Source organism: Schistocerca serialis, chromosome 8 (assembly GCF_023864345.2).
Source record: "Schistocerca serialis cubense isolate TAMUIC-IGC-003099 chromosome 8, iqSchSeri2.2, whole genome shotgun sequence".
NCBI classification, from domain to species: domain Eukaryota; kingdom Metazoa; phylum Arthropoda; class Insecta; order Orthoptera; family Acrididae; genus Schistocerca; species Schistocerca serialis.
In genome coordinates, this window is record NC_064645.1 from 105,035,259 (window position 1) to 105,059,586 (window position 24,328).

At 42.0% G+C, this 24,328-nt stretch overlaps 1 protein-coding gene across 1 annotated transcript in view; it reads left to right on the plus strand.

Annotated features, from left to right (window-relative positions):
- The window catches only part of LOC126416207 (uncharacterized), a 1,274,366-nt gene that overhangs the window by 1,195,704 nt on the left and 54,334 nt on the right, over positions 1 to 24,328 (plus strand). Inside the window, exon 4 of the mRNA XM_050083799.1 lies at positions 22,260 to 22,420. Within this exon, the coding sequence (XP_049939756.1) occupies positions 22,260 to 22,420 (161 nt within the window). The remainder of the gene's footprint in view (positions 1 to 22,259; positions 22,421 to 24,328) is intronic.

The following is a 24,328-nucleotide window of genomic DNA, read 5'->3' on the forward strand; positions in this document are numbered from 1 at the left end:
CCCGTTTATTACTTTTATTTTTGTTTTACATTTATGTACCCACGTCTGTAGAAGATTACTATACAAATGTTTTCCAGTGTATATTGATACAATGTCGTCTTTATTCGTCTACTAATTGTCTTACATGAATGAACAAAAAAAAAAAAAAAAAAAAAAATGAGAAAATTATTTGAAACTGTTTTCGGTGATATTCCTAAAGTGTGTCTTGATGCATAATCAATTGCAAGCTTGCAAAAGGTTGACGAACATGCCGCAAGCAAATCACTAGTCACGCGGACTTTACCCCCACTCTTTAGACAACTCTGCTCATGCGCGAATTGGGCAACTTGGGAGCGCCACAACAGTTTTTCCGAGTAGACTCATGTTGCTTGCTTTCACTGATTACACAGCAAATACCCACACTCCAAGTAGCCACAAGCGGGAGAAGGCACTGCGTACGCGCAACTTCAGCTCTGGCCATGCGAGTGAGCCATCCGGCAGCTGCTTAAACGAAGCTATTCTCAGCAGATTCGAAGCCGATTATGATTGGCAAGATGTGACGTTAGTCTCCAGTTTCTGTCGGTTAGGATCTTTCCACGATCACTGTTCTCATCTTTTGCATGTCTGTGAGTGGTACACCTTTCGTTGTAGACACGATGGACAGTTCACGTCCCAACACCAGCAAATCGGACAACTTCATTCGCAGTGTAGTCATGTGTATGCTCAAGCGCGACAACTCCTTTGTGCAAGTCGGCCGCATCGCCATGTCTACCAGTCTTAGTGTTCTGATTCTATACGTCATATACACACCAGTTGAGTGCTGTGCTTTAGCTGCCGAGCGTCACACGGACACCGCATGTGGTCAGCACCATTTTCATCGCTCCAAAGCGACCAGCGGGCCGTTTTACGGAGGTCAGTAATGTTTTGTACTATAAACGTATATGCCGCAAGGGAAGCAGCCAGTTTGTCGTCACATAAAGCGAAGCACTCATACCTGTAACAAGTCAATGTACAAATGATTATAGGTTTTAAATTGCTGTTGAAACAAAGAATAATAATTATCCGCTGTTATCATACCGGAGGGTTGAGCAAGGTGAATCGAAGTGTACTGCCTTAGTATGGTGTTTCGCTGGGAATAATCAACATATTTTCATCTTCCCTTCGTAATTTCTGTGCAGCTGGTCAGCAACAATCGTGAGCACTCCCGCTTCGATACATCCATAGATTTTTCGAGGGAGACCTGATCCACCGTGGTCATAAATACGTCTTAATTTCTGTGTCTTAGATTACTCAATAAAGGTACAGCCAAGGTTAACAAGCATTTTCGTTTTGAACCCTAGATAGCTGTCGTAACTGACATTAACAGAGAATATACTTTTTCTACAACTGTTACTGTCGTTTATTTTTTCTTAAAGTACCGACACAGAGCGCAGTTCTTCATCATGCAACTGGATTTGTCGTAGTACGTGATCAGAGCAATTTAGAACTTTTCTCTGACTCCTCTTTTCCTTGGTGTAGAAGATAGTACTAATCTCTCAAATATATTTACAACTAGAAATATATTTAGAGAAGACGTATCAGAGTGAAAGATTAATCTTTCAAAAGTATGGATGTATATGCATTTATTTGTAACGCACATTATAATCTATTTTCGTGTGGGTTAGTTAGAAGGGGTTGTTCCCAGAGCGAAAGGACACGTCTCGTAAGAAGTGGACATCGGTGCACTGTTTGTGGTGAACAGAGGCGTTAAATACGCCTTTGTTTCCAGAATGAGATTTTCACTCTGCAGCGGAGTGTGCACTGATGTGAAACTTCCTGCCAGATTAAAACTGTGTGCCGGACCGAGATTCGAAATCAGGACGTTTACCCTTGGCAGGCAAGTGCTCTACCAACTGAGCTACCCAAGCACGACTCGCGACCCATTTTCACAGCTTCTATTCTATCAGTACCTCGTCTCCTACCTTCCAAACTTGACAGAAGCTCTTCGTGAGACGTGCTTCGGTAGCTCAGTTTTCGCCGGCACGGTAGCTCAGCGTGTTCGGCCAGAGAGCCGGTTGGCCTCTGTAATAAAAAAACTGAGTGGAAGGATCAACCACCGAACTTGAACAGGATGTCTTGCGATGTCCGCAGCGACCAAACACAACGATCAATAACGAACAAAATGAAAAAAAAAATAAAAAAAGTTGGTAGAGCACTAGCCCGCGAAAGGCAAAGGTCCCGAGTTCGAGTCTCGGTCCGGCAGACAGTTTTAATCTGCCAGGAAGTTTCACTCCTTTGTTTGTCGGAATAAAACACAGCGTCAGAAGAACGCTGTTCCTTCATAAACAATAGTTCCCGCGCTCCATTAGTATATAATAGCATTTTTGCTTTCATTCAAGGTCGTAAAATACTAGCACTACTTGAAACATGTACGTTTGAAATATGATTGAAATTACGTAACTGACGGCAGTCTGAAACACAACTGTTAGAATGGAAGTGATATGTGAACGTGTATTTTCTCTCGTCGCTGATGCACTTTGCCCTGTACTGAACTTTTCTGACTCCGAGAATGTAAATTTCGAGAAGGCAACTGTCAATGACTTAAAACCAAACCAAAACTGCCTGAATTTACGTAACACAAAAACTGAATCTGTTGCAACACTATTGATTTGAAATTGGCCCTGGTAATAATACAAACCTTGATCGATTTGAAAATAATGGTCCCCGTGCTTAACGAATGCAATCGCTGAAATAATAAACTTTCTTACCTTTACCTGCGCAATGGTAACGCTCTTCGCACTCCTCTCTGTTAGTCCTTTAAATTGTATAGTTTGCAAAGAGCTATTGTGCAAGGCTGTTGGTTACAATATATTTTAATTAAATCGAATATTACTGTGACATAACTTCTTGAGAAAAATAGTTAATCAAAAATGACATGGATCTGGGAACTGATATTGACTTGGGGTAAGTAACAATATGGCACTAACTTTAAAATTTGTATATTGACTAATGCTCACAATTAACACACTAAATAAACTGTTTATACATTAACAATTAGCTTTACAAAATCATCGGATATGAGTGCTATACAATGTCTCAATCTTCACTTATGAATACACGTGCTGCATTAGTAACAGAACAACTTTCTTTACCTTAGTAAACATTAAAGTATCTTGCAAATAAAAAAATCAGTACTCCGTAGCGAGTAATTATATATACAGCACACATCAAATACAACACGTCTTTACAAAAAAAATGGTTCAAATGGCTCTGAGCACTATGGGACTCAACATCTTAGGTCATAAGTCCCCTAGAACTTAGAACTACTTAAACCTAACTAACCTAAGGACATCACACACACCCATGCCCGAGGCAGGATTCGAACCTGCGACCGTAGCAGTCCCGCGGTTCCGGACTGCAGCGCCAGAACCGCACGGCCACCGCGGCCGGCACACGTCTTTACACTTGAGAGTCCTCCACACATCTCTCGATCTAAAGTTTCTCTAACACATTACACACAACACCTTGAATCAGCGATCGCAGTTGAGCAGCAGCGTTACTACACAATCGATAATACATTTGACCATCTCTGACTCAATATAGTATTTTCTTACAAAACTAGAATTAATTTACGCTGTGTATATACCTTTCATACTCGCGAAGAGGCCGACTACAGACAAACAATGTAAGTGAAAATGCATGGAACCCAAACGAGGAAAAGAACCACCCACTGAAAACTGCAAGAGTTTGTCCACATTAGTGAATTTTTTTATTAAAATACATTTTGCCTAGGATTTACACTGGAAAAGTTTACATTAAACATGTTCAGCAAAGTAGACTCTCTAATCTGAATTACTACTAGGAGAAATGATTCTTCTTAAACCGTTATAACGTAGACGGAAAGGGGAGAAAACTAAGAACTCTACACAAGACAAGGCGTACTAATAGGAATTGGCAAGAAGGAGGCATATGAAACATGCGTTTTATGAGGTGTTACATAAGGGTCTTATTTGTCACAAAACGCTTTTCAAAATTTATGGTGAGTAACTAACAGATAAGGCATTAGAAAAAGACTGAATCAAAATTTTAGGTGGAGCAAGGATAAAAGCAATTAAATATGCAGGTGATAAAGTAGTGTTGGCTAAATCAAAGGATGAACTTCGATTATCGACGGAAGAGACAGCAAAAAGGGAAAAGATTGTGGAATGGGGATACATGAAAGAAAGGTCAAAGTGATGAGATTCAGTAAACAATAAGGTTCCGTGAAGATGTCATTGGAAAGAATAACTCTGAAACAAGTAGAACTTTTTTGGTACTTAGTAAGTTTGGTGACAAAATATAAAAACATGAATAGAAGAGCTTTTAGAAAGGTGAAACATTTGTTGACAGTAAAAAGAATTCTCAAATAATTAAGAAAGTGATACACGAGATGTTTAATCAGGTAGCCTGTTATGAATTGTCGAAAATAAAGTAGAAAAACTACTTGGGTAGTTTGAAATAGACTGACAGAATCTGAGTGAAGAGGTGCTTCTAAGAAGAGAAGAGGAAAGAAATAATAGTAGTTGGTAAATATGTTGGCTGGGATACATACTGCGAAGAAATCGCCTGCAACGAAGGGTCATCGAATGAATATTGCACGTAAGAGAGGGAGAGAATGATGCTAGGTGACATTAAAACAAACGACAAAAAACAGAAAATTAACAAAAAGGTACAGGAGAGAGGAACATACCGAACTTCTAATCGGAATCTGTCGGAAGAGAGATATATCAAAGTAGATGCACAAAGCAGACAAAAATATTACACCTGCTCGTCATTCAGAAACTAACCAATCAGTGACCATTAGTTGAAGTACAATTTCTAACACAGTGGTCATGACCGACAAACAGGGAAAGCTGTCTAATTTGGTGTGTGTTGGGCATCTTCGTAACTTCCCTAAAATTGCTTCTGGTAAACTGCTGCTTATATGCTATATGGTGAACTCTGTCAATTGTTGGTCCAGAATGGTGCTAGTTTTCAATAAGTTTCACATTTAACTACGAGACTTTTGTTTATACTGAATCTAGCGACGCGTCCCTGCTTCTCAAGACTAGCAGCAAGCGACGACAATACGCTTATATGAATTAATATGACGAAATGAAAATAGAATATTTTGTAGGGACGGTTAGGAAGAACCCACTGCTTAAATCATCAGCAAACAATGTTCGAGTGCCATTATCAACATGTGTGTTGACCTTGACGATTGATGTCTGGGAAAGACGGTTCACTGTTTAGACCTTAAATCTGCATTTACTACGATACAACAGTCCACCAACGCGGCTATTTAATATATAGTTTTGGGAGAACGCCGGACTTTTTCCTGTTTCGCCTCCTCTTCTTCTCAGGCTCATCTACACACATTGTCTACTGAGGTCCGTAACGAGAAGAATTTATACAAAAGTTTGTTCAAAACTCTGGAAGCATTTAGAATAAATAAGAAAATACACGAGCTTCTACAAGTAACATTAATAAATGCAAAATCTAATGTAAAATTTATAAGCGTATACCAATCACATTTGGGATTAAGATAGGGTTTTAGAAAACGCAATGAACAATCTCCCGACCGGCCTAACTGTGTACTTGAAAAAATGTTCAAAGAACTGAGAAATAAATTAGTAGGCTACAACACCAAAAGTAGAATGCAGACTGGCTAGAAAAAGAATAATCTCAAATTTGACAGCTCAGCATTTCCAGATCATTCAATGATTCTCTCAGAAAGAACTGAAGCAGCGTAAAACAAATAAAAACGCTTACAGAGTAAGCAGAAAATCTGGACTAAAAATGTCCTTCGGAAAAGAATGGAAATAATGACCAACAACAAGTTTGTGACGACAAAGTATGGAAATGTTGATAGACCTAAGTGTCTATGAACAACGATATGGTATCATGTGGCAGGAAAAGAAGCTTTCACATAAATATTACGAAAATGTAGTTGGCATTTCATTCAAAAAGAGATGTTTGTAATAAATAAGCACGGTCTAGAAATTCATCGATACAAAATAGTAATAAGCGCAGAATGCACAACATCAATAAAAGAAAATGAAAAAGAAAACCTTAAGAAAACGGGAAGAAATGCTAGAAGAAACACATTAGGAAATAAAAAAATAGTAACACGGAAGTATACGGATGTGATAGAAAAAAATTAAAGATGGAATTAGATAGGAAGGACGAATGTTCTTTGTACACACCCATAGAATGATCCTGGCAGAATGACAAGAATAGTTGTACAACATTTTGAAACATGAAAAGGCACTCTCATGTGGCATAGGAAAATACATGAATTTCTTGAACAAATTGGTGTACATAACCAGGAAATTGAAGACAAAGCAAAATACAGAAATAAAATTAAGAGGAGAGGTTTTAAAGACAAAAAGGTTCTGAGAATACAGGAAGCAAATGATTGGCAGGCGACAGGAAAGAAATATGTAAACAGATGGAGTAGCAGAGAAAGCACAAAGCTAATTTACTGTCTTAAACGTGGACCTCAGACAGACTGCAAAATAAAAGAAAAACAAAAAAAAGCGAGGGCAACATCGTTGCATATTAGGAAGCATGCCTCGCGCATTATCACACAACCTCTTGTAGGTCAGATGTTCCTGAGAGGCTGCCAACAAACATGGCACACAACTTCTGCTGGTCGGGTATTTTTTGTCTTCAGTGTACGTGAAGTCCATCGTTTGTTCCGCGATAAGGACAGAGGCCAGTCCATTCACCGACACCCAACCTGTTTCACGAAGCTATACAGCGTCCCTGTTTACGAGCTAACTTGCACTGAATTATGGAGAAGCATCCTATTGTATGCAGAATCGCTTTGTTTTGGACTTTACAGTAACAAAACAGTACCTGAGTCCTTGCACTACAAACTTGTATCGTAAGGAGAGATATATGATTCGACCATACTTATAAAATCGCAGTATATGATCAAAAGAATTTACCAGAGCATTTACTTAATTCCGTATTTATAGTACGAACAACTGTTTAGAGTACCGGTGCCTTTGATGTCTGTATCTGATATATCGCTACAGTTGTGATGCTCGGAGTGAAGTGCACAATCCTTCCGATGATTAGTTCAGTTGTTATTAAAAAGAGTCTGTGTCGACATGGGTAGAAATGTTGTGAGGTGAAGGACACTCGTGCTGCATCTATTTTTATGTTGCAAGACAAAGGATAGCTCTTTACCAGTGTGACTGGTTGTCCTTTACGATGCAGCGATGCATAATTGTCTGAAACGATGATTGTCTGTACATTTTCGTGTGAGTACAACCTTAAAAAATGGTTCAAGTGGCTCTGATTACTATGGGACTTAACATCTGAGGTCATCAGTCCCCTAGAACTTAGAACTACTTAAACCTAACCTAAGGACATCACATACATCCAGGCCCGAGGCAAGATTCGAACCTGCGACCGTCGCGGTCGCGCTGATCCAGACTGAAGCGCCCAGAACAGCTCTGCCACTGCGGCCGGCTAAGCCTTACATTCTTCCTAATAATTAAGCGCCATGGAAGTGAGATGAAACGAGAAAGAGTATTAATACTTTCTTCGATTCATTAGTGAAAATATGTGAAGCGTTACTGGCACAGGGAATTCTTGCAGACATTAGAATATTTTTTTGCGCTATAAGAAAAGTGGCAAGAAAGATCTAAATAATCTTCCAGTTCCATTACTGACATTTTCCCGAATATTTGAAAAATTAAAATACTCTAGAGACGTCCCACATTTGAGTAGAGTCAGTTTACACAACACGTCAAAGAGCTGAAGAATTGTTGCTCGACAAAGAACGTAATTTTTCCATTTATTCACATAAGAGTAGAATTCGTGAGTAACGGCACAATAGCACACCACGACAGCAGTCTCAAATAATTGTTCCTGAAGATGGAGGTATTCATCGAAAACTAGTATTCTTACTCTAATTTCAAGTGGCAACAAGATCAAGAATATTTTGTACTTTGTATCGGCTGGGTAAATGAGTCTCAGCTGCTCGACACTGGAAAAAGTCAGTTTATTTCTGTATTTTCCCTCAGAGTATTTATTGATATTTTTACACGGCGTCGATTTATAAAATGGATAACTCTATCATCAGGAGTACTCATAGGATACATGAATCAATTCAGATCCGCAAGCTTGGGCTGTCTCATACAAATCCGGGATAAATATTTCCGGTATACATGTATCAGGGTTTACTTGAAAAGCAATAGTCATAAAACTAGAGGAACACCCTCCAAACGGCAGGACACAGATTTTCTGCTGTCCAAATTACCGCCTAGGTTATCGTGTTGTACACACAGTGCCATTGTGTACCATCACTTCAGATGTGGGACCCATGATACTGTGACGAATTGACATTGGTCACATTCGTTCTTCTCGGAGCCAAACACGTGGACGCGTCCATCGTTCTAGACAGAAAGTGGACTAGTCCGAAAATACCATGAGGTACTACCCATATCTTCGTTTTCGTTCGGGTGCGCCGCTGTCGACTCGCCTACCTCTGCTGCTTCCTCACAGGAACCCACAACAACGGCCGCTCTGGTGAAAGTGTGTTATGCTCCCAGCCGTCGTCGCACTGCCCGTCTGAATTAGGACTGTTGACAAATTTAAAAAGATCAGGAATACGATATATTGATATTTAAAAGATGCCACTATCGGCTATCGTAATATCGATGAAAGGTGTCGATATACTGGTGGAGGAAGTGTCGACATCCTGACCCATAAAATTTTTGGCTTCACATTGTAAATACCCTGTCGGTTTTAGAGCTGTAGATTTAAGTATTGATTTATTGTTAGATATTCTGCACATCATCAAACTGGCAGCTTGCCCACCCCCCTTCTAGCAAGAATTGAAAGGAAAACAATGCACGACCACGCTTGGCGACAACCATTTTGCTGATAGTGCTAACTGCATGTAAGTGGCACAGTAAAAGGTGTCCGATGGGTCCGTCACTCGATTTCGTCACATATCGGATTTTTCGGGAACACTGCATGTCGACTTCCCTGTTTCTTTTATTTCTGCTAACGCCAGCGCCTTAGCAGTTCTTTTACTTCTGCAAACGCCAGCGCCGTAGCAGTTGTAGTGTCAAGACTGCGAGATGAAATTAAACATTGCAGTTTTTTTTTTTTTTTTTTTTTTTTTTTTTTTTTTTTTTTTTTTTTTTTTTAAGGGCCAAGCGCCGATTACGTCAGCATTTCCACTCGCACGCCTCGCCCACCGTAAAGACCAATCTTGTAATTTGGATTTTTGTTCATCATTTTCAGCAACGGTTTTTCAAGAATGCCGATGAAAAAATAGGACAGTAGATGCGTTAAAAGCTGTTTTTTAACACAACTGGTATTCTATTTCTTGACATCGTAAATCTTGATATTCCTATTCCATTGGCACCGCCACCCTCCCTCCCCCCCCCCCTCCCCCCCCCCCTCCCCCAGTGCAGTCGGACTTCTTCTTTGTGCCACATATATCCGCTCCACACAGTTGAAGAGATAGAGTGGACGTGATGAAAGCTCAAAAAGTAGTAAGACTCCTTCACACTGTGAAAGTAATATTATGTTCTACTAAAATTTCAAAAGAACAATTTCAAATACGAAAACTGTGAAAAAATATAATATAAACTAAACAGGATTTTAAACATGGCTGCAGCAGCAACTGTTAAAATTCTTCACAATAAAGGATGGCAGCCAAAAACAGTTGCCTGCAACTGTTTTTGGCTGCCATCCTTTATTGTGAATAAACTAAACAGATCGGCTCCCAACAGTGACATTTTGAAATCGATATAGCGATGTATCGGAAGAGAAAGATCGCCATTTCATTTCAATATTTTCTGGAAGAAATGTCGATATATCGATATTTTACCAGCAGCCCTAGCGTGAAAACGTACCTTGGTCCAAATAAATCCATTTCCTGACTGAAGGTGCTTCACGTACGATCCTGGACGCCATTATGTATATCCTATCGGGTGCTAGCTGCGTGGGATCATTTAGATTCTGTACGGTGTTGAATATGGCCATCTCTAACCCATCTTTCCCTACATACATAATGTAGTACTCGTTACTCCCATCCTTTTTGTGAAATTCCACCAACACTAACCATTTGCATACCCGGGAATGGAAGTACAGTTAATGACAATTTGACTTTTGTTGCACGTCGCCTTCATGATGTTTCAATACCCTAAGGTGATAAAAGTCATGGATTACTTCCTAATATCGTGCCTGACCTCCTTTTCTACCGGCACAATGCAGAAACTCGACGTGGCATAGACTTAACAAAGTGTTGGAACTCCCCTGCAGAAAATCTGAGCCAGGCCGTTTCTATAGCCGTCCATATTTGCGAGAAACCTGCCGATGCAAGATATTTTGCACGAATTGACCTCTCAGTTGTGTCCCATAGATGTTCGATGGTATTCATGTCGGACGATCTGGGTGGCCAGACCATTCGGTCGAATTGTCCAGAACGTTCTCGAAGCCAGTCACGAACAATTGTGGCCCGGTCGCACGGCGCATTGTCCGATAAAATTCCATCATTGTTTGGCAACACGACGTCCATGAATGGCTGCGAATGGTCTCCAAGTAGCCGAACGTAACCATCTCTACCCAATGCTCGGTTTAAGTGTACCAGTCCATTCCACTTAAACACAGCCCACACCATTATGGAGCCACCATCAGATTGCACAGTGCCTTGTTGACAACTTGTGATCATGGCTTCGTAGGGCCGGCACCACACTCGAACCGTACCATCAGCTCTCACCAACTGAAATCGGGACTCATCTGACCAGGCCACGGTTTCCCAGTCGTTTAGGGTCCAGCCGATATGGTCACAACCCCAGGAGAGGTGCTGCAAGTGCTGTCGCGCTGTTAACTATGCACTCGCGTCGGTGCTGCCGTACCCGATTAACGCCAAATTTGGCGGCACTATCCTAATGGATGTGTTCGTCATACATCCCACATTGATAACTGCGGTTATTTCACGTAGTAGCTTGTATGTTAGCACGCAAACGCCGCTGCTCTCAGTCGTTAAGTGAAGACCATCGGCCACGGCGTTGGCCGTGGAGAAAGGTAAAGCCTGAAATTCGGTATTCTCGGCGCACTCTTGATACTGCGTATCTTGAAGTACTAATTTCCTGACGATTTCCGGAATGGAATGTGCCATCCTCCAACTACCATTGCTCGTTCGAAGTCTGTTAACTCCCGTTGTGCGTCCACAATCAAATTGGAAACCTCTTCATATGAATCACCTGAGTAAACACGACAGCTCCGCCAGTGCACTGCCGTTTTATACCTTGTGTACGCGATACTACCGCCATCTACATATATGCATATCGCTATCCTACGTCCTTTGTTTCCATTGAATGTTAATACGAGGTGTGTTTGAAAAGTCCGTGCAAAAATAAAATCTTCTTACATGTTAGGGGTAAACTCTTTTATTTTTCGACATAGTGTCCATTTAGACTTATACCCTTCGTCCAACGCAGTTCTAATTTGTTGATCGCTTCCGAATAATAGGAATTGTCCAAGTCGGCAAAATACCTATTAGTTGCTGCAGTCACCTGCTGGTATGAATAAAATCTTTGTCCCACCAGCCATTTATTCAAATTGGGGAACAAATAGCAGTCCGAGGGAGCCAAGTCCGGAGAATATGGAGTATGTGAAACAAGTTGGAATCGTATTTCCATTAATTTAGCGAGCACAAGTGCTGAGGTGTGCGCTGGTGCATTGTCGTGTTGGAAAAGGACATTTTTGTGGTCCAATCGCCGGCATTTCTCTTGCAGCTTGGTTTTCAAACGATCCAATAACGATGAGTAATATGCACCTGTAATAGTTTACCATTTTCCAGACAGTCGACGAGGATTATGCCTTGCGAATCCCAAAAGACAGTCGCCACAACCTTTCCGGCCGAAGGAATGGTCCTCGCCTTTTTTGGTGCAGATTCTCCCTTGGTAACCCATTGTTTAGATTGTTGTTTGGTCTCACGAGTATAGTAATGCATCCATGTTACATCCACAGTGACGAAACGTTGCTTAAAGTACTACAGATTCTTCCTGAACAGCTGCAAACAGTCCTTCTAACACTTCACACGATTCCGTTTTTGGTCAAGCGTGAGCAATCGCGGAACCCATGTTTCGGACAGCTTTCTCTCGTCCGAATGTTTATACAGAATATTATGTAACCGTTCATTCGAGATGCCCACAGCACTAGCAATCTCACACACCTTAACTCTTCTGTCATCCATCACCATATCATGGATTTTATCAATGATTTCTGGAGTCGTAACCTCCACAGGGTGTCGAGAACGTTCAACATCACTTGTGCCCATATTGCCACTCCGAAAATTTTGAAACCACTTATAAACTGTTCTAATCGAAGGTGCAGAGTCACCGAAATGTTTATCAAGCTTCTCTTTAGTCTCCTGAGGCGTTTTGCCTTTCCTAAAGTAATGTTTAATCACCACACGAAATTCTTTTTCGTCCATTTTTTTACAATCACTCCACTTCCTTGATTCATACGAATGCCAGACTCAAAGAAATCAACCAATATGGCTGAAAAGCGGTGTGCGTTATTTCCAAAGGCGCTACTGACTAAACATGACCTCGATATGCGCCGGAGGTGCCATCTCTCGCACTTTGCACAGATATTTCAAACGACCCTCGTAGCTGGTAACACGTTGTGCGCCGCTGTGCGTAGATAATTTTACTTTTTAAAAATATGTCTCGTATTCCTCCTGGAGGCAGCATTGGTCAAATCTAGCAGATAAATTCCATATGTCCGGAAACCAATATCTGCTGGGATATGGACCGTCCTCTCATCGCACGTAGAAGTAGACACTAATATAGGCAATGTTGCCTGTAGTTAACATGTGTCGTGCACATTCTTCAGCCCTTCTTTGCAAGCAATAGCGCAAATACAAGTAGACCTGGCTCTGCTCAGATACCGTCACTTGCATTGATCACACGCTCCTGTAACGTACTCACGTTGTCGGTAGGCAGAGCATACACCGTTGGTTTTAAATGTGCCCGTCGCCAGAAATACAACAGCATCAGGTTCCACGACCAATCCGTCACCTACGAAACGCTGCTGTGGGTGACGCCCAGTACGTAGAAAATAGGCATTTGCCCAGTCGCGCGTAAAGCACTGTCTTCTTGCAAGGTCAACGTTTTCCAATAGCGATGGAAATTCGTCGGTCAGAAATGACTGATACACAGCACCTGTTAATCTATTTGGTAAAGTGCACGGTCCTTATCAGTCACCAACTCTTCCTGCCCATACATCGTTACTGAAGTGATCCTGAAGTTCCACCTTCATGGCTGCTCAACGATGTGCGTATGCCTTAAGGTGCATATTGTGGTAATTTTCTGTGCTACCTCTTGTAAATCATGGGACATCTGTAAATAAAAAGCAGCCAGTGAACTACGTGTCTTCAACGTCCTATAACTAGAAAGATATTGGATTCAGGATATCTACACACATAAAAAAAAAAAAAAACGTTTTGCATCACCTCGGTTCCCAGAACTCCTGAAGACAGACATTGTGTGTGGATATTGTATCACAGACACAGTCCCTCTGACTGTTCAGAGATGTCACTAAACACGCCCAAAAATGTAAACAATCACGCATGAGCAGCGCCTATTAGACGGAGAGGACTCGACAGCCGATCTGTTCCAGTCATTCCACCAGGAAGAAGATACTCGGCTCGTGTTGTCTGTAGTTCAACCATGCCTAGATGGTCAATACCGTGGATCAATCATGCCCGCATTGTTACTGTGTGCCAGGAAGGGCTCTCAACAAGGGAAGTTTTCAGACGTCTCGGAGGGAACCAAAGCAATGTTGTTCGGACATGGAGGTGATGCAGAGGCAGAAACTGTCGATGACATGCCTCGCTGAGGTCGCCCGAGGGCTACTACTGCAGTCGATGACCGCTACCTAAGGATTATGGACCGGAGGAAACATGAGAGCAACGCCACCATGTTGAATAATGCTTTTCGTGCAGCCACAGGACGTCGTGTTACGACTCAAACTGTGCGGAACAGACTGCATAGTGCGCAACTTCACTCCCGACGTCCATCTTTGCAACCACGACACCAGACAGAGCGGTACAGATGAGCCCAACAACATGCAGAATGGACCGCTCAGGAATGGCATCACGTTCTCTTCAGCGATGAGTATTGTATATGCCTTCAACCAGACAATCGTCGGAGACGTGTTTGGAGGCAAACCGTTCAGGCTGAGAGCCTTAGACACACTGTCCATACAGTGCAGCAAGGTCTTCACCTGCTGTTTTGGGGTGGTATTATGTGGGGCCGACGTACGCAGATGGTGGAGATGGAAGGCGCCGTAATGGCTGTACGATACGTGAATGCCGTCCTCCGACCGATAGTGCAACCTTATCAGCAGCCTATTGGCGAGGCATTCGTCTTAATGGACGACAATTTGCATCCCCATCGTGCGTATCTTGTGAATGACTTCCTTCAGGATAGCGACGTCGCTCGACTAGGGTGGCCAGCATGTTCTCCAGACATGAACTCTATCGAATATGCCTGGGTTAGATTGAAAAGGGCTGTTTACGGACGACGTGGCCTACTAAGCACTCTGAGGGATCTACACCGAATCGTCGTTGAGGAGTGGGGCAGTCTGGACCAACAGTACCTTGATGAACTTGTGGGTAGTATACCGTGACAAATACAGGCATTCATCAATGCAAGAGGACGTGCAACTGGGTACTAGATGTACCGGTGCCAGCAATATGGACCACCACCTCTAAAGGTCTCGCTGTATGGTGGTGCAACATGGAATGTGTGGTCTTCATGACCAATAAAAAGAGCGGAAATGATGTTTATGTTGATCTCTATTCCAATGTCCGCGGCTCGTGGTCTTGCGGTAGCGTTCTCGCTTCCCGCGCACGGGGTCCCTGGTTCGATTTCCGTCGGGGTCAGGGATTTTCTCTGCCTCGAGATGACTGGGTGTTGTGTGTCTTTCAGCATCATTTCATCCTCATTCACTCGCAAGTCGCCGTAGTGGCGTTAAAGAACTCGTGCGGCGGCGGGCGAACGGCCCCACTAAGGGTCACCCGGCCACCAATGCCATACGCCCATTATTATTCTATTCCAATTTTCTATACAGGTTCCGGAACTCTTGGAACAAAGGTGGTGCAAAACTTTTTTTCGTTGTGTGTAATTACCAGACTGTTTTTTTTTTTTTCAAGTTTTCATCAGTACTACCAACCGCAGCAATATGTGACAATGGTTTCAGACACTGTATAGTCTCGTAACTGTAGGAAATATTACATTGTGCTTATCAGCTCTATGCGGTACCAGTTACGAAATCTTTAAATAAACTTAGAAATGCACGGACCACCTAGGCCGGGGCTACGATTTGTAGCGTAGTGCTTAACATCCTACACCGTGTCCTTACACTGCACGCAGGAGGTGTGGCGAGGCAACAGTTTGTGGGGTCGGTGCTTCTCTTTTCAGCGTAGCCGTGGAGTAGCGGTGTTTACGTCACTCTTGCTGCTGTTGGGGGTAATTGAGATGCGCCCGCTCGTGACTGGGTAATTGTTGCTGCTCTGTGGGGGGGCCCGCGCCCCTTCCAAAACGTTGTAGGGAAGGGCGAGGGAAAGGTGGAGGGGAGGGGTGCTGTGCTACCGGCGCTTCTACCGCCGAGGAGGTGAGTGGCAGATACGCAGTGGCTATAAAGACCCCGAAACTAACTGGCTACCCGGCTGATGGTAGAACTCGTCCACAGCATTCTCCGGAACTTGTGCAGCCGAACGTTACACAACATGCGGTACCGCTGGAAGTGACGATTGAAAATCTGTGCCAGGAACAAGACTCGAACCAGGATGTCCTCCTTTCCGTGACTAGGCAGTAGAAGTTTATACTGTAGGGTTAAAATATTTTCATGCCCTTATCTTAGAGACATTCTTATCAGTTGCAGATAGACCATAAAACAGCAGCTGTAGTGCAGAATTCAGACAACATCAACAGCAATATGATTATCATCTCCCATAAGAGGTGCTCCAAAGCTGTGACAAATTGCAAGATTTCTTGATGCAATAATTTACCAACAGCCGTATGTGTTGTAGAAATTTATTTTATGAACTTCTTATGTGCTAGCAGTTTCGACATTACATTTATGCCATCTTCAGGCCCCTGTACAATGAGTAGAACAAATGTACTATTATAAAAATATAGAACATACTTTAACAATTGACAGGTATCATGTTAACTATGTAAGTAGCTCAAAAAGACATATTGTATAACATTAAAACTGTATGTAATCTTAGATCAAATATGCTTCTGCCTATGTCTTTTTCAGCCACTTACATAGTTAACATGATACCTGTCAATTGTTAACTTACGTTCTATATTTTTTATAATATTACATTTGTTCTACTCATTGTACAGGGGCCTGAAGATGGCATTAATGCCGAAACTGCTAGCACATAAGAAGTTCGTAAAATAAATTTTTACAATACGTACGGCTGTTGGTAAATTATTGCATCAAGTAATAGATGCCAGCCGTTGTCCCATGCTCCATAATGGATCAACGAAGAAGAATTACAAGATTGGCGTTCTAACTAACACGTGAAGCTAGTCGGTTAAACAGCTTCATTTAGTACTGGTGTCAGTCAATATGTTATATACGCAAACTACTGTAGAGTGCATGCCTGACGTTACATCGAACTAAAAGAATCGGTTTTCTATCCTATTCTGTTCGCGTGTTGAGCGCAGGAACAATTACTCTCTGTATGCTTCTGCATGTGTCCTAATCTCTTATTTTTATTCTCATGCCTCCACGCGAGATACACAATGGTGTTAGCAAAAAATGGTTCAAATGGCTCTGAGCACTATGGGACTCAACATCTGAGGTCATCAGTCCCCTAGAACTTAGAACTACTTAAACCTAACTAACCTAAGGACATCACACACATCCATGCCAGAGGCAGGATTCGAACCTGCGACCGTAACGGTCGCGTGGTTCCAGACTGAAGCGCCTAGAACCGCTCGACCACACCGGCCGGCAATAGTGTTAACAGATTGGTTGCGCAGTTTCCTTCAAAGTGAGGATCTATTCATTTTATCATTTGCCCCAATAACATAAAATGTCTGACAGATAGCATAACAAGTTTTAAATTTAACCTAAAATCATTTCTCCTGGATAATTCCTTCTACTGCGTGCACGAATGTCTTTTTGAAAATTGGTAGCCTCTAAAACAAAAAAAGAAAATAGTTTTTATGTGTAGGTGCATGAATAGGACTAACATTAATCATGTATACATATCGTGTATGCTCCACATCAGAATAAATAAGTGACTGCCCAAAAGGCTTTCGCAACAACTACGTTGTCTCCCTTCCACGGATTTTTGTTTCAACTGATACCTAGACCTTACAATCCTAACACTGTACTTCGGAATTCTTTCACTGTCTGTAGTGATACCTACTAAATAAGGGTTCCAAACACAGTCTACATGGCCGTGCTAAGGTACTAAAGTTGAAATTAATATTTGTGTGTCAGTACTAAATCATAGTCAAAGGCAGATTACAATATGCTACTAAGTTTCACATTTGCAACAGTAGTATACTAATTGTACTGCATTATATGGTTGAGTACAGTACATTCAGTATATTATTATTGTACATACTGAAGCTTACTAATTGATTACAACCAGCATGTGACAGTGGTGTACAAATAATACACATATATGGATTTCAACTTATGTGTCTGAAGATGGTAACGGAGACCAGTAGAGGATAAAGCAGTACAGGATAAATTTAATTCAGCAGCTGAAACAGTTAATTTCCATATCATTCCAAAATTATGTGTTACCAAGTATTATTTATTTATTCAACATGGTCCGTTACATTGTAGTATTAAATGTTAGAAGACTAACTTAAAATGTTATATGTAAAACTTTAGATTAATACAGACCACACAGGTACATCATACTCCTTAATTTTTCAAATACAAAATTAGAATATATCATGAGTTACCTACTACCTTAAAATCTCACATTTATATCTGCATATACAGATCTTTGTCTTCAAGTTATTTCAATTTCATTTAGCATGGAAGGACACATGTTTGTAGTTTTCTTATGTCACACAATCTAATAAATGTCAGTGATTGTATGAATTACAAATATGTTGGCATTCTTGCATACGACCAAGTTATTCAAGATGTGTATGAATTTTTCATTCCAACCAGAGAACTCTCATACAACTGAGAATCTTAGCTATTTGTAGAGGTTCTAAAAATCAGTTGTTAGTTCACGATTTATTAATGGATCATGTTCGCCGTTTCCATAAAGCGCCCTTCTCTTTATTTAAATTACCACAGGTTACTAGGGGGTTGTCAATATTTTGGTCTCCTCCATTACATGTGCAGAAGATGTCATTGGTTCTCTTGAGCCCTTTATAACAGGCTTTCAGTTTAGTATCTTATAAAGTTCGGTGACAGTGGTAGGTACATTGTTATGTTACTGTAGTAGTTACTTTTTTTCGATCGTTTTGAATGTCATGAGCTCAATTCCAAACTATATATTTTCCCAGGCACCATTTCTTGGTTGTTCCACAGCAGAGGAAAACCCACTGATGTTACTGAAACGCGGGTGAAGAAAAAAAAGGTTATGTTCTGCTCATGGCAGACTATTTGTAAACATAGAAGCATTATGTTGTTCTACCCATCATTCGTACGTTAGCAAAAATACTTCTGGATGTGTGACTTCATCTCTCTGTAAAACGCCTCAACATTAATGCCTTGTTAGAGTGACGATATACGAGGTGTGACGATAAGTAATGAGACTGATGTGAAAAAAAGTTGCTTACCGTTTTAGTCAAGTTTATTATTGTCTCCTTCGAAGTACTTCCCTTCTGATTGCACACACTTTTTTCCTGCGCTTCTGACACTGATGGTAACATTTCTGGAACTCATCTTCTGTAGTATCCTCCAAGACCCTCGTCTTAGCGTTTTGAACATCTTGTATTGTTTGAGAATGGTGTCCCTTGACCGCCGTTTTGACTCTTGGAAATAGAAAAAAGTCGCACGGAGCGATATCTGGTGAATAAGGTGGCTGTGGTAGAACTGAAAGTTGTTTTGAGGTTAAAAATTGCTGTACTAACAGCAGTATGGGATGGCGCATTATCTTGATGCAGAATCCAATTATCAGCAATGTTGGCATGGGCACGAAGAACTCTTTCACGAAGTCTTTCTATAATTTCTTAGTAGTAATAATGGTTAACTGTTTGTCCAGGAGGCACCCACTCTTTACGAACAATTCCCTTGGAATCAAAGAAGCGGACAAGCATGCATTTCACTTTCGACTTTGACATGCAAGCTCTTTATCGGTCGTGATCCCTTTAAGCACCATTGCGAACTTTGGCGTTTTGTCTCTGGATCGAACTGAAAAAACTAACTTTCGTCACTAGTGATAACACTGCTCAACAAATCTGGATTGATTTCCGTTTGCTCTAACAGATCGGCTGCCACATTTTTCCGTGTTTCTCGCTGTTGTGGTGTGAGATTTTTGGGGACAATTTTTGCACAAATCTTTCTCATACCAAGATCTTCAGTTATTGTCAGACAAACCGTTTCTCGATTGATGTTCAGTTCTTCTGCAATCATTTTCACGGATAATCTTCGATCAGATCGTACGAGTTCACACACCCTGGCCGAGTTGACATTCGTCCGTGAGGGCGATGGTCGCCCACTGTGGTCTTCATCTTCAACATTCGTCCTGCCTTCACTAAACATTTTATGCCAACGAAAACCTTGAGTTCTTGACATAACCTCCTCTCCAAAAGCCTTCAGAAGTTTAGTGTAAATTGTCGTCGCGTTTTCACCCAAAAAGAAATGGCACACAGTTGCACAATATTATGCAGTTCCATTTCCGTGACGTGAGACACAAATACATGTTAACTTATTACAGCACAACTCACGACTGAGCAGTTGCATTGATGTGCCGCTTGGACTAGAAGCAGCTTATATGCCAAGGACAAAGATATTATGCCTACGCAAGCCTGCAGGGATGCCATATGTTTCAAAGAAAATCAATCTCCCGTCTGTGAGGTTGATGGTTGTCCACTGCGGTCTTCATATTCAACATTCGTTCTGCCTTCACTAAACATTTTATGCCTACAAAAAACTTGAGCTCTTGACATAACCTCCTCTCCAAAAGCCTTCTGAAGTTTAGTGTAAATTGTCGTCGCGTTTTCACCCAAAAAGAAATGGCACACAGTTGCACAATATTATGCAGTTCCATTTCCGTGACGTGAGACACAAATACATGTTAACTTATTACAGCACAACTCACGACTGAGCAGTTTCATTGATGTGCCACTTGGACTAGAAGCAGCTTATATACCAAGGTCAAAGATATTGTGCCTACACAAGCCTGCAGGGTTGCCGCATCTTGCAAAGAAAATCGGTCTCATTACTTTATTGTCGCATCATGTACGCTCATATGCTCACGTGTAGTAGAGTATTGGTCATACCGACTGCACCTGCTACAGAATCGCCCATTTGATGGTATGAGAGTAGATTACTTTTTCGTTCCATAGATCCAAGTTGAGGAGATCCTCGTGGATGTGGAACATCTCTTTTTTTTTAAGCTGAAATAACAGTACCAATAGTATGAATATATACAATACATTATTTGTTTCTATTAAAAAATTCGTCAATGGAGCAGGAGGAGTTGGCCACTAGTCAGTCTTTCAGGCTCCTTTTCAACTGATCTTTATTTGTAACTAAATTTTTTATGTTTGCTGGCAAATTATTGAAGATGAGTGTTCCTGAGTAGTGGACCCCTTTTTGAACTAAAGTAAGTGCTTTTAAGTCCTTGTGCAGATCATTTTTTTCTTAGTATTGTATGTATGAACTGAGCTGTTTGTTGGAAAAAGAGATATATTATTTAGGACAAATTTCATTAAAGAGTAAATATATTGAGAGGCAGTAGTTAGTATACCCAGTTCTTTGAAGAGGTTTCTACACGACGTCCGTGAATTTACTCCACAAATAATACATATTACACGCTTTTGGTCTCTGAAAACGTTTGTTTGACTTGAAGATTTACCCCAAAATATTATACCATATGACATTATGGAATGAAAGTAGGCAAAGTATGCAAGCTTTTTCATTTTTATGTCGCCTATGTCTGCTAACACTCGAATTGGAAATACAGATTTGTTAAGGCATTTCTGCAGTTCTGTGATGTGCTCCTCCCAACTGAATTTATTATCAAGTTGTAATCCCAGGAATTTAAGACTGTCAACCTCTTCTATCTGCTCTTCTTCATGCTTTATGCATATGCTGGGTGGAAACCTCTTACAGGTTCTGAATAGCATATAGTGAGCCTTTTCGAAGTTTAATGTCAGTGAGTTGGCTTTAAACCATTTATTGATATCCATGAAAATATCATTAGCAGATCTTTCTAGAACTACACTCGACATACTATTTATTGCAATACTTGTGTCATCTGCAAACAAAACGAACTCTGCTTCTGGCAGTGTAACTGATGAGAGATCATTAATGTACACAAGAAAAAGCAATGGCCCTAAGATGGATCCTTGTGGGACACCACATGTAATTTCTTCCCATTCTGGTGATGACTGTTGACGTAATTCACTAGTCCCTTGCACTGACACCCTTTGTTTCCTGTTAGTGAGGTATGACTTGAACCATTTTGCACCACTGCCCGTGACACCATAGAATTCTAATTTATTTAAAAGGATGAAACTTCCTGGCAAATTTAACTGTGTGCCGGACCGAGACTCGAACTCGGGACCTTTGCCTTTCGCGGGCAAGTGCTCTACCAAGGCAGGTACTGGCAGAAGTAAAGCTGTGAGAACGGGGCGTGATTCGTGCTTGGGTGGCTCAATTGGCAGAGCACTTGCCCGCAAAAGGCAAAGGTCCCGTGTTCGAGTCTCGGTCTGGCACACAGTTTTAATCTGCCAGGAAGTTTCATATCGGCGCACTCTCCGCTGCAGAGTGAAAATCTCATTCTATTTAAAAGGATGTTGTGGTTCACACAATCGAATGTCTTTGACAAATCACAAAAAATACCTGCTGCTTGTAATTTGTGGTTTAATGAATTAAGTGCATTCTCACTGTAGGTGTAAATAGCCTTTTCGATATCAGAAGCCTTCAGGAATCCAAACTGTGTTCTTGATAATGTTACTTGTTGTCAGATGATTGAGAAGCTGCCTGTACATTACTTTTTCTAAAATTTCTAAAAAAAATGCTGGCTGTGTGAGCAGTGTGTTTTGACCGTATTGTGTGTGGTGTGCTTCCAGTCGACGACGCTGGGCTCCGGCGCGGGTTACGTGGTGGAGAAGCTGACCTTCTACAACCACACCGAGTGCCGCTGCGAGGACAAGCTGGACGCCCAGATGCCGCGGGACATGGCGCTGCCGCTGCACACGTCGCGGCTGCAGCCGCCGGAGAACAGGCGCAGGTGTGTAGACCAGACCGGTCCCTCAGCCGCACGGTCCTCTTTCACTTTCTTCATCGTCGTGTTCTGCACATACGAGGGCTATCCACAAAGTACATTACGTTTTGGAATTAAAAATAAATAAAGTATTGGAATTTTTTTTTATTATATACAGATGAAAGCCACACTTAAATACTACTTTTCTACATAGTTGCCATTTAAATTAAGGCACTTATCGCAGCGATGGACGAGCTCGGAAATTCCTTCGTAGTACGAGGTGCATTCAAGTTCTAAGGCCTCCGAATTTTTTTCTAATTAACTACTCACCCGAAATCGATGAAACTGGCGTTACTTCTCGACGTAACCGCCCTTGCAGACGTACACAATTTTCACAACGCTGACGCCATGATTCCATGGCAGCGGTGAAGGCTTCTTTAGGAGTCTGTTTTGACCACTGGAAAATCGCTGAGGCAATAGCAGCACGGCTGGTGAATGTGCGGCCACAGAGAGAGTCTTTCATTGTTGGAAAAAGCGAAAAGTCACTAGGAGCCAGGTCAGGTGAGTAGGGAGCATGAGGAATCACTTCAAAGTTGTTATCACGAAGAAACTGTTGCGTAACGTTAGCTCGATGTGCGGGTGCGTTGTCTTGGTAAAACAGCACACGTGCAGCCCTTCCCGGACGTTTTTGTTGCAGTGCAGGAAGGAATTTGTTCTTCAAAACATTTTCGTAGGATGCACCTTTACCGTAGTGCCATTTGGAACGCAATGGGTAGGGATTACGCCCTCGTTGTCCCAGAACATGGACGCCATCATTTTTTCAGCACTGGCGGTTACCCGAAATTTTTTGGTGGCGGTGAATCTGTGTGCTTCCATTGAGCTGACTGGCGCTTTGTTTCTGGATTGATAAATGGCATCCACGTCTCATCCACTGTCACAACCGACGAAAAGAAAGTCCCATTCATGCTGTCGTTGCGCGTCAACATTGCTTGGCAACATGCCACACGGGCAGCCATGTGGTCGTCCGTCAGCATTCGTGGCACCCACCTGGATGCCACTTTTCGCATTTTCAGGTCGTCATGCAGGATTGTGTGCACAGAACCCACAGAAATGCCAACTCTGGAGGCGATCTGTTCAACAGTCATTCGGCGATCCCCCAAAACAATTCTCTGCACTTTCTCGATCATGTCGTCAGACCGGCTTGTGCGAGCCCAAGGTTGTTTCGGTTTGTTGTCACACGATGTTCTGCCTTCATTAAACTGTCGCACCCACGAAAGCATTTTCGACACATCCATAACTGCATCACCACATGTCTCCTTCAACTGTCGATGAATTTCAATTGGTTTCACACCACGCAAATTCAGAAAACGCATGACTGCACGCTGTTGAAGTAAGGAAAACGTCGCCATTTTAATTATTTAAAACAGTTCTCATTCTCGCCGCTGGCAGTAAAATTCCATCTACCGTACGGTGCTGCCATCTCTGGGACGTATTGACAATGAACGCGGCCTCATTTTAAAACAATGCGCATGTTTCTAACTCTTTCCAGTCCGGAGAAAAAAAAATCGGAGGCCTTAGAACTTGAATGCACCTCGTAAAATTCGGCCGCCTGCGCCTTCAACCACGTGGTTACCTCTTCTTGAAGCTGTGCGTCGTCATCAAAACGCTGCATAGCCAACCACTTCTTCTTTGCTGGGAATAAGTGGAAGTTGCTCGGTGCCAGGTCGGGACTGTACGGCGGATGAGAAACAACTCCGACTTAAAAGATTCGAGAACTTCGAGTGGCATTTGCCGTGTGGGCCCGGGCATTGTCGTGAATCAGCAAGATTTTTGGGCCCAACTTACCCCTGCGCTTGTTTTGTATTGCTCTTCTGAGGTTGTGCAGAGTTTGGCAATGCCTTTGAGAGTTTATTGTAGTGCCCCTTTCCAGGAAAT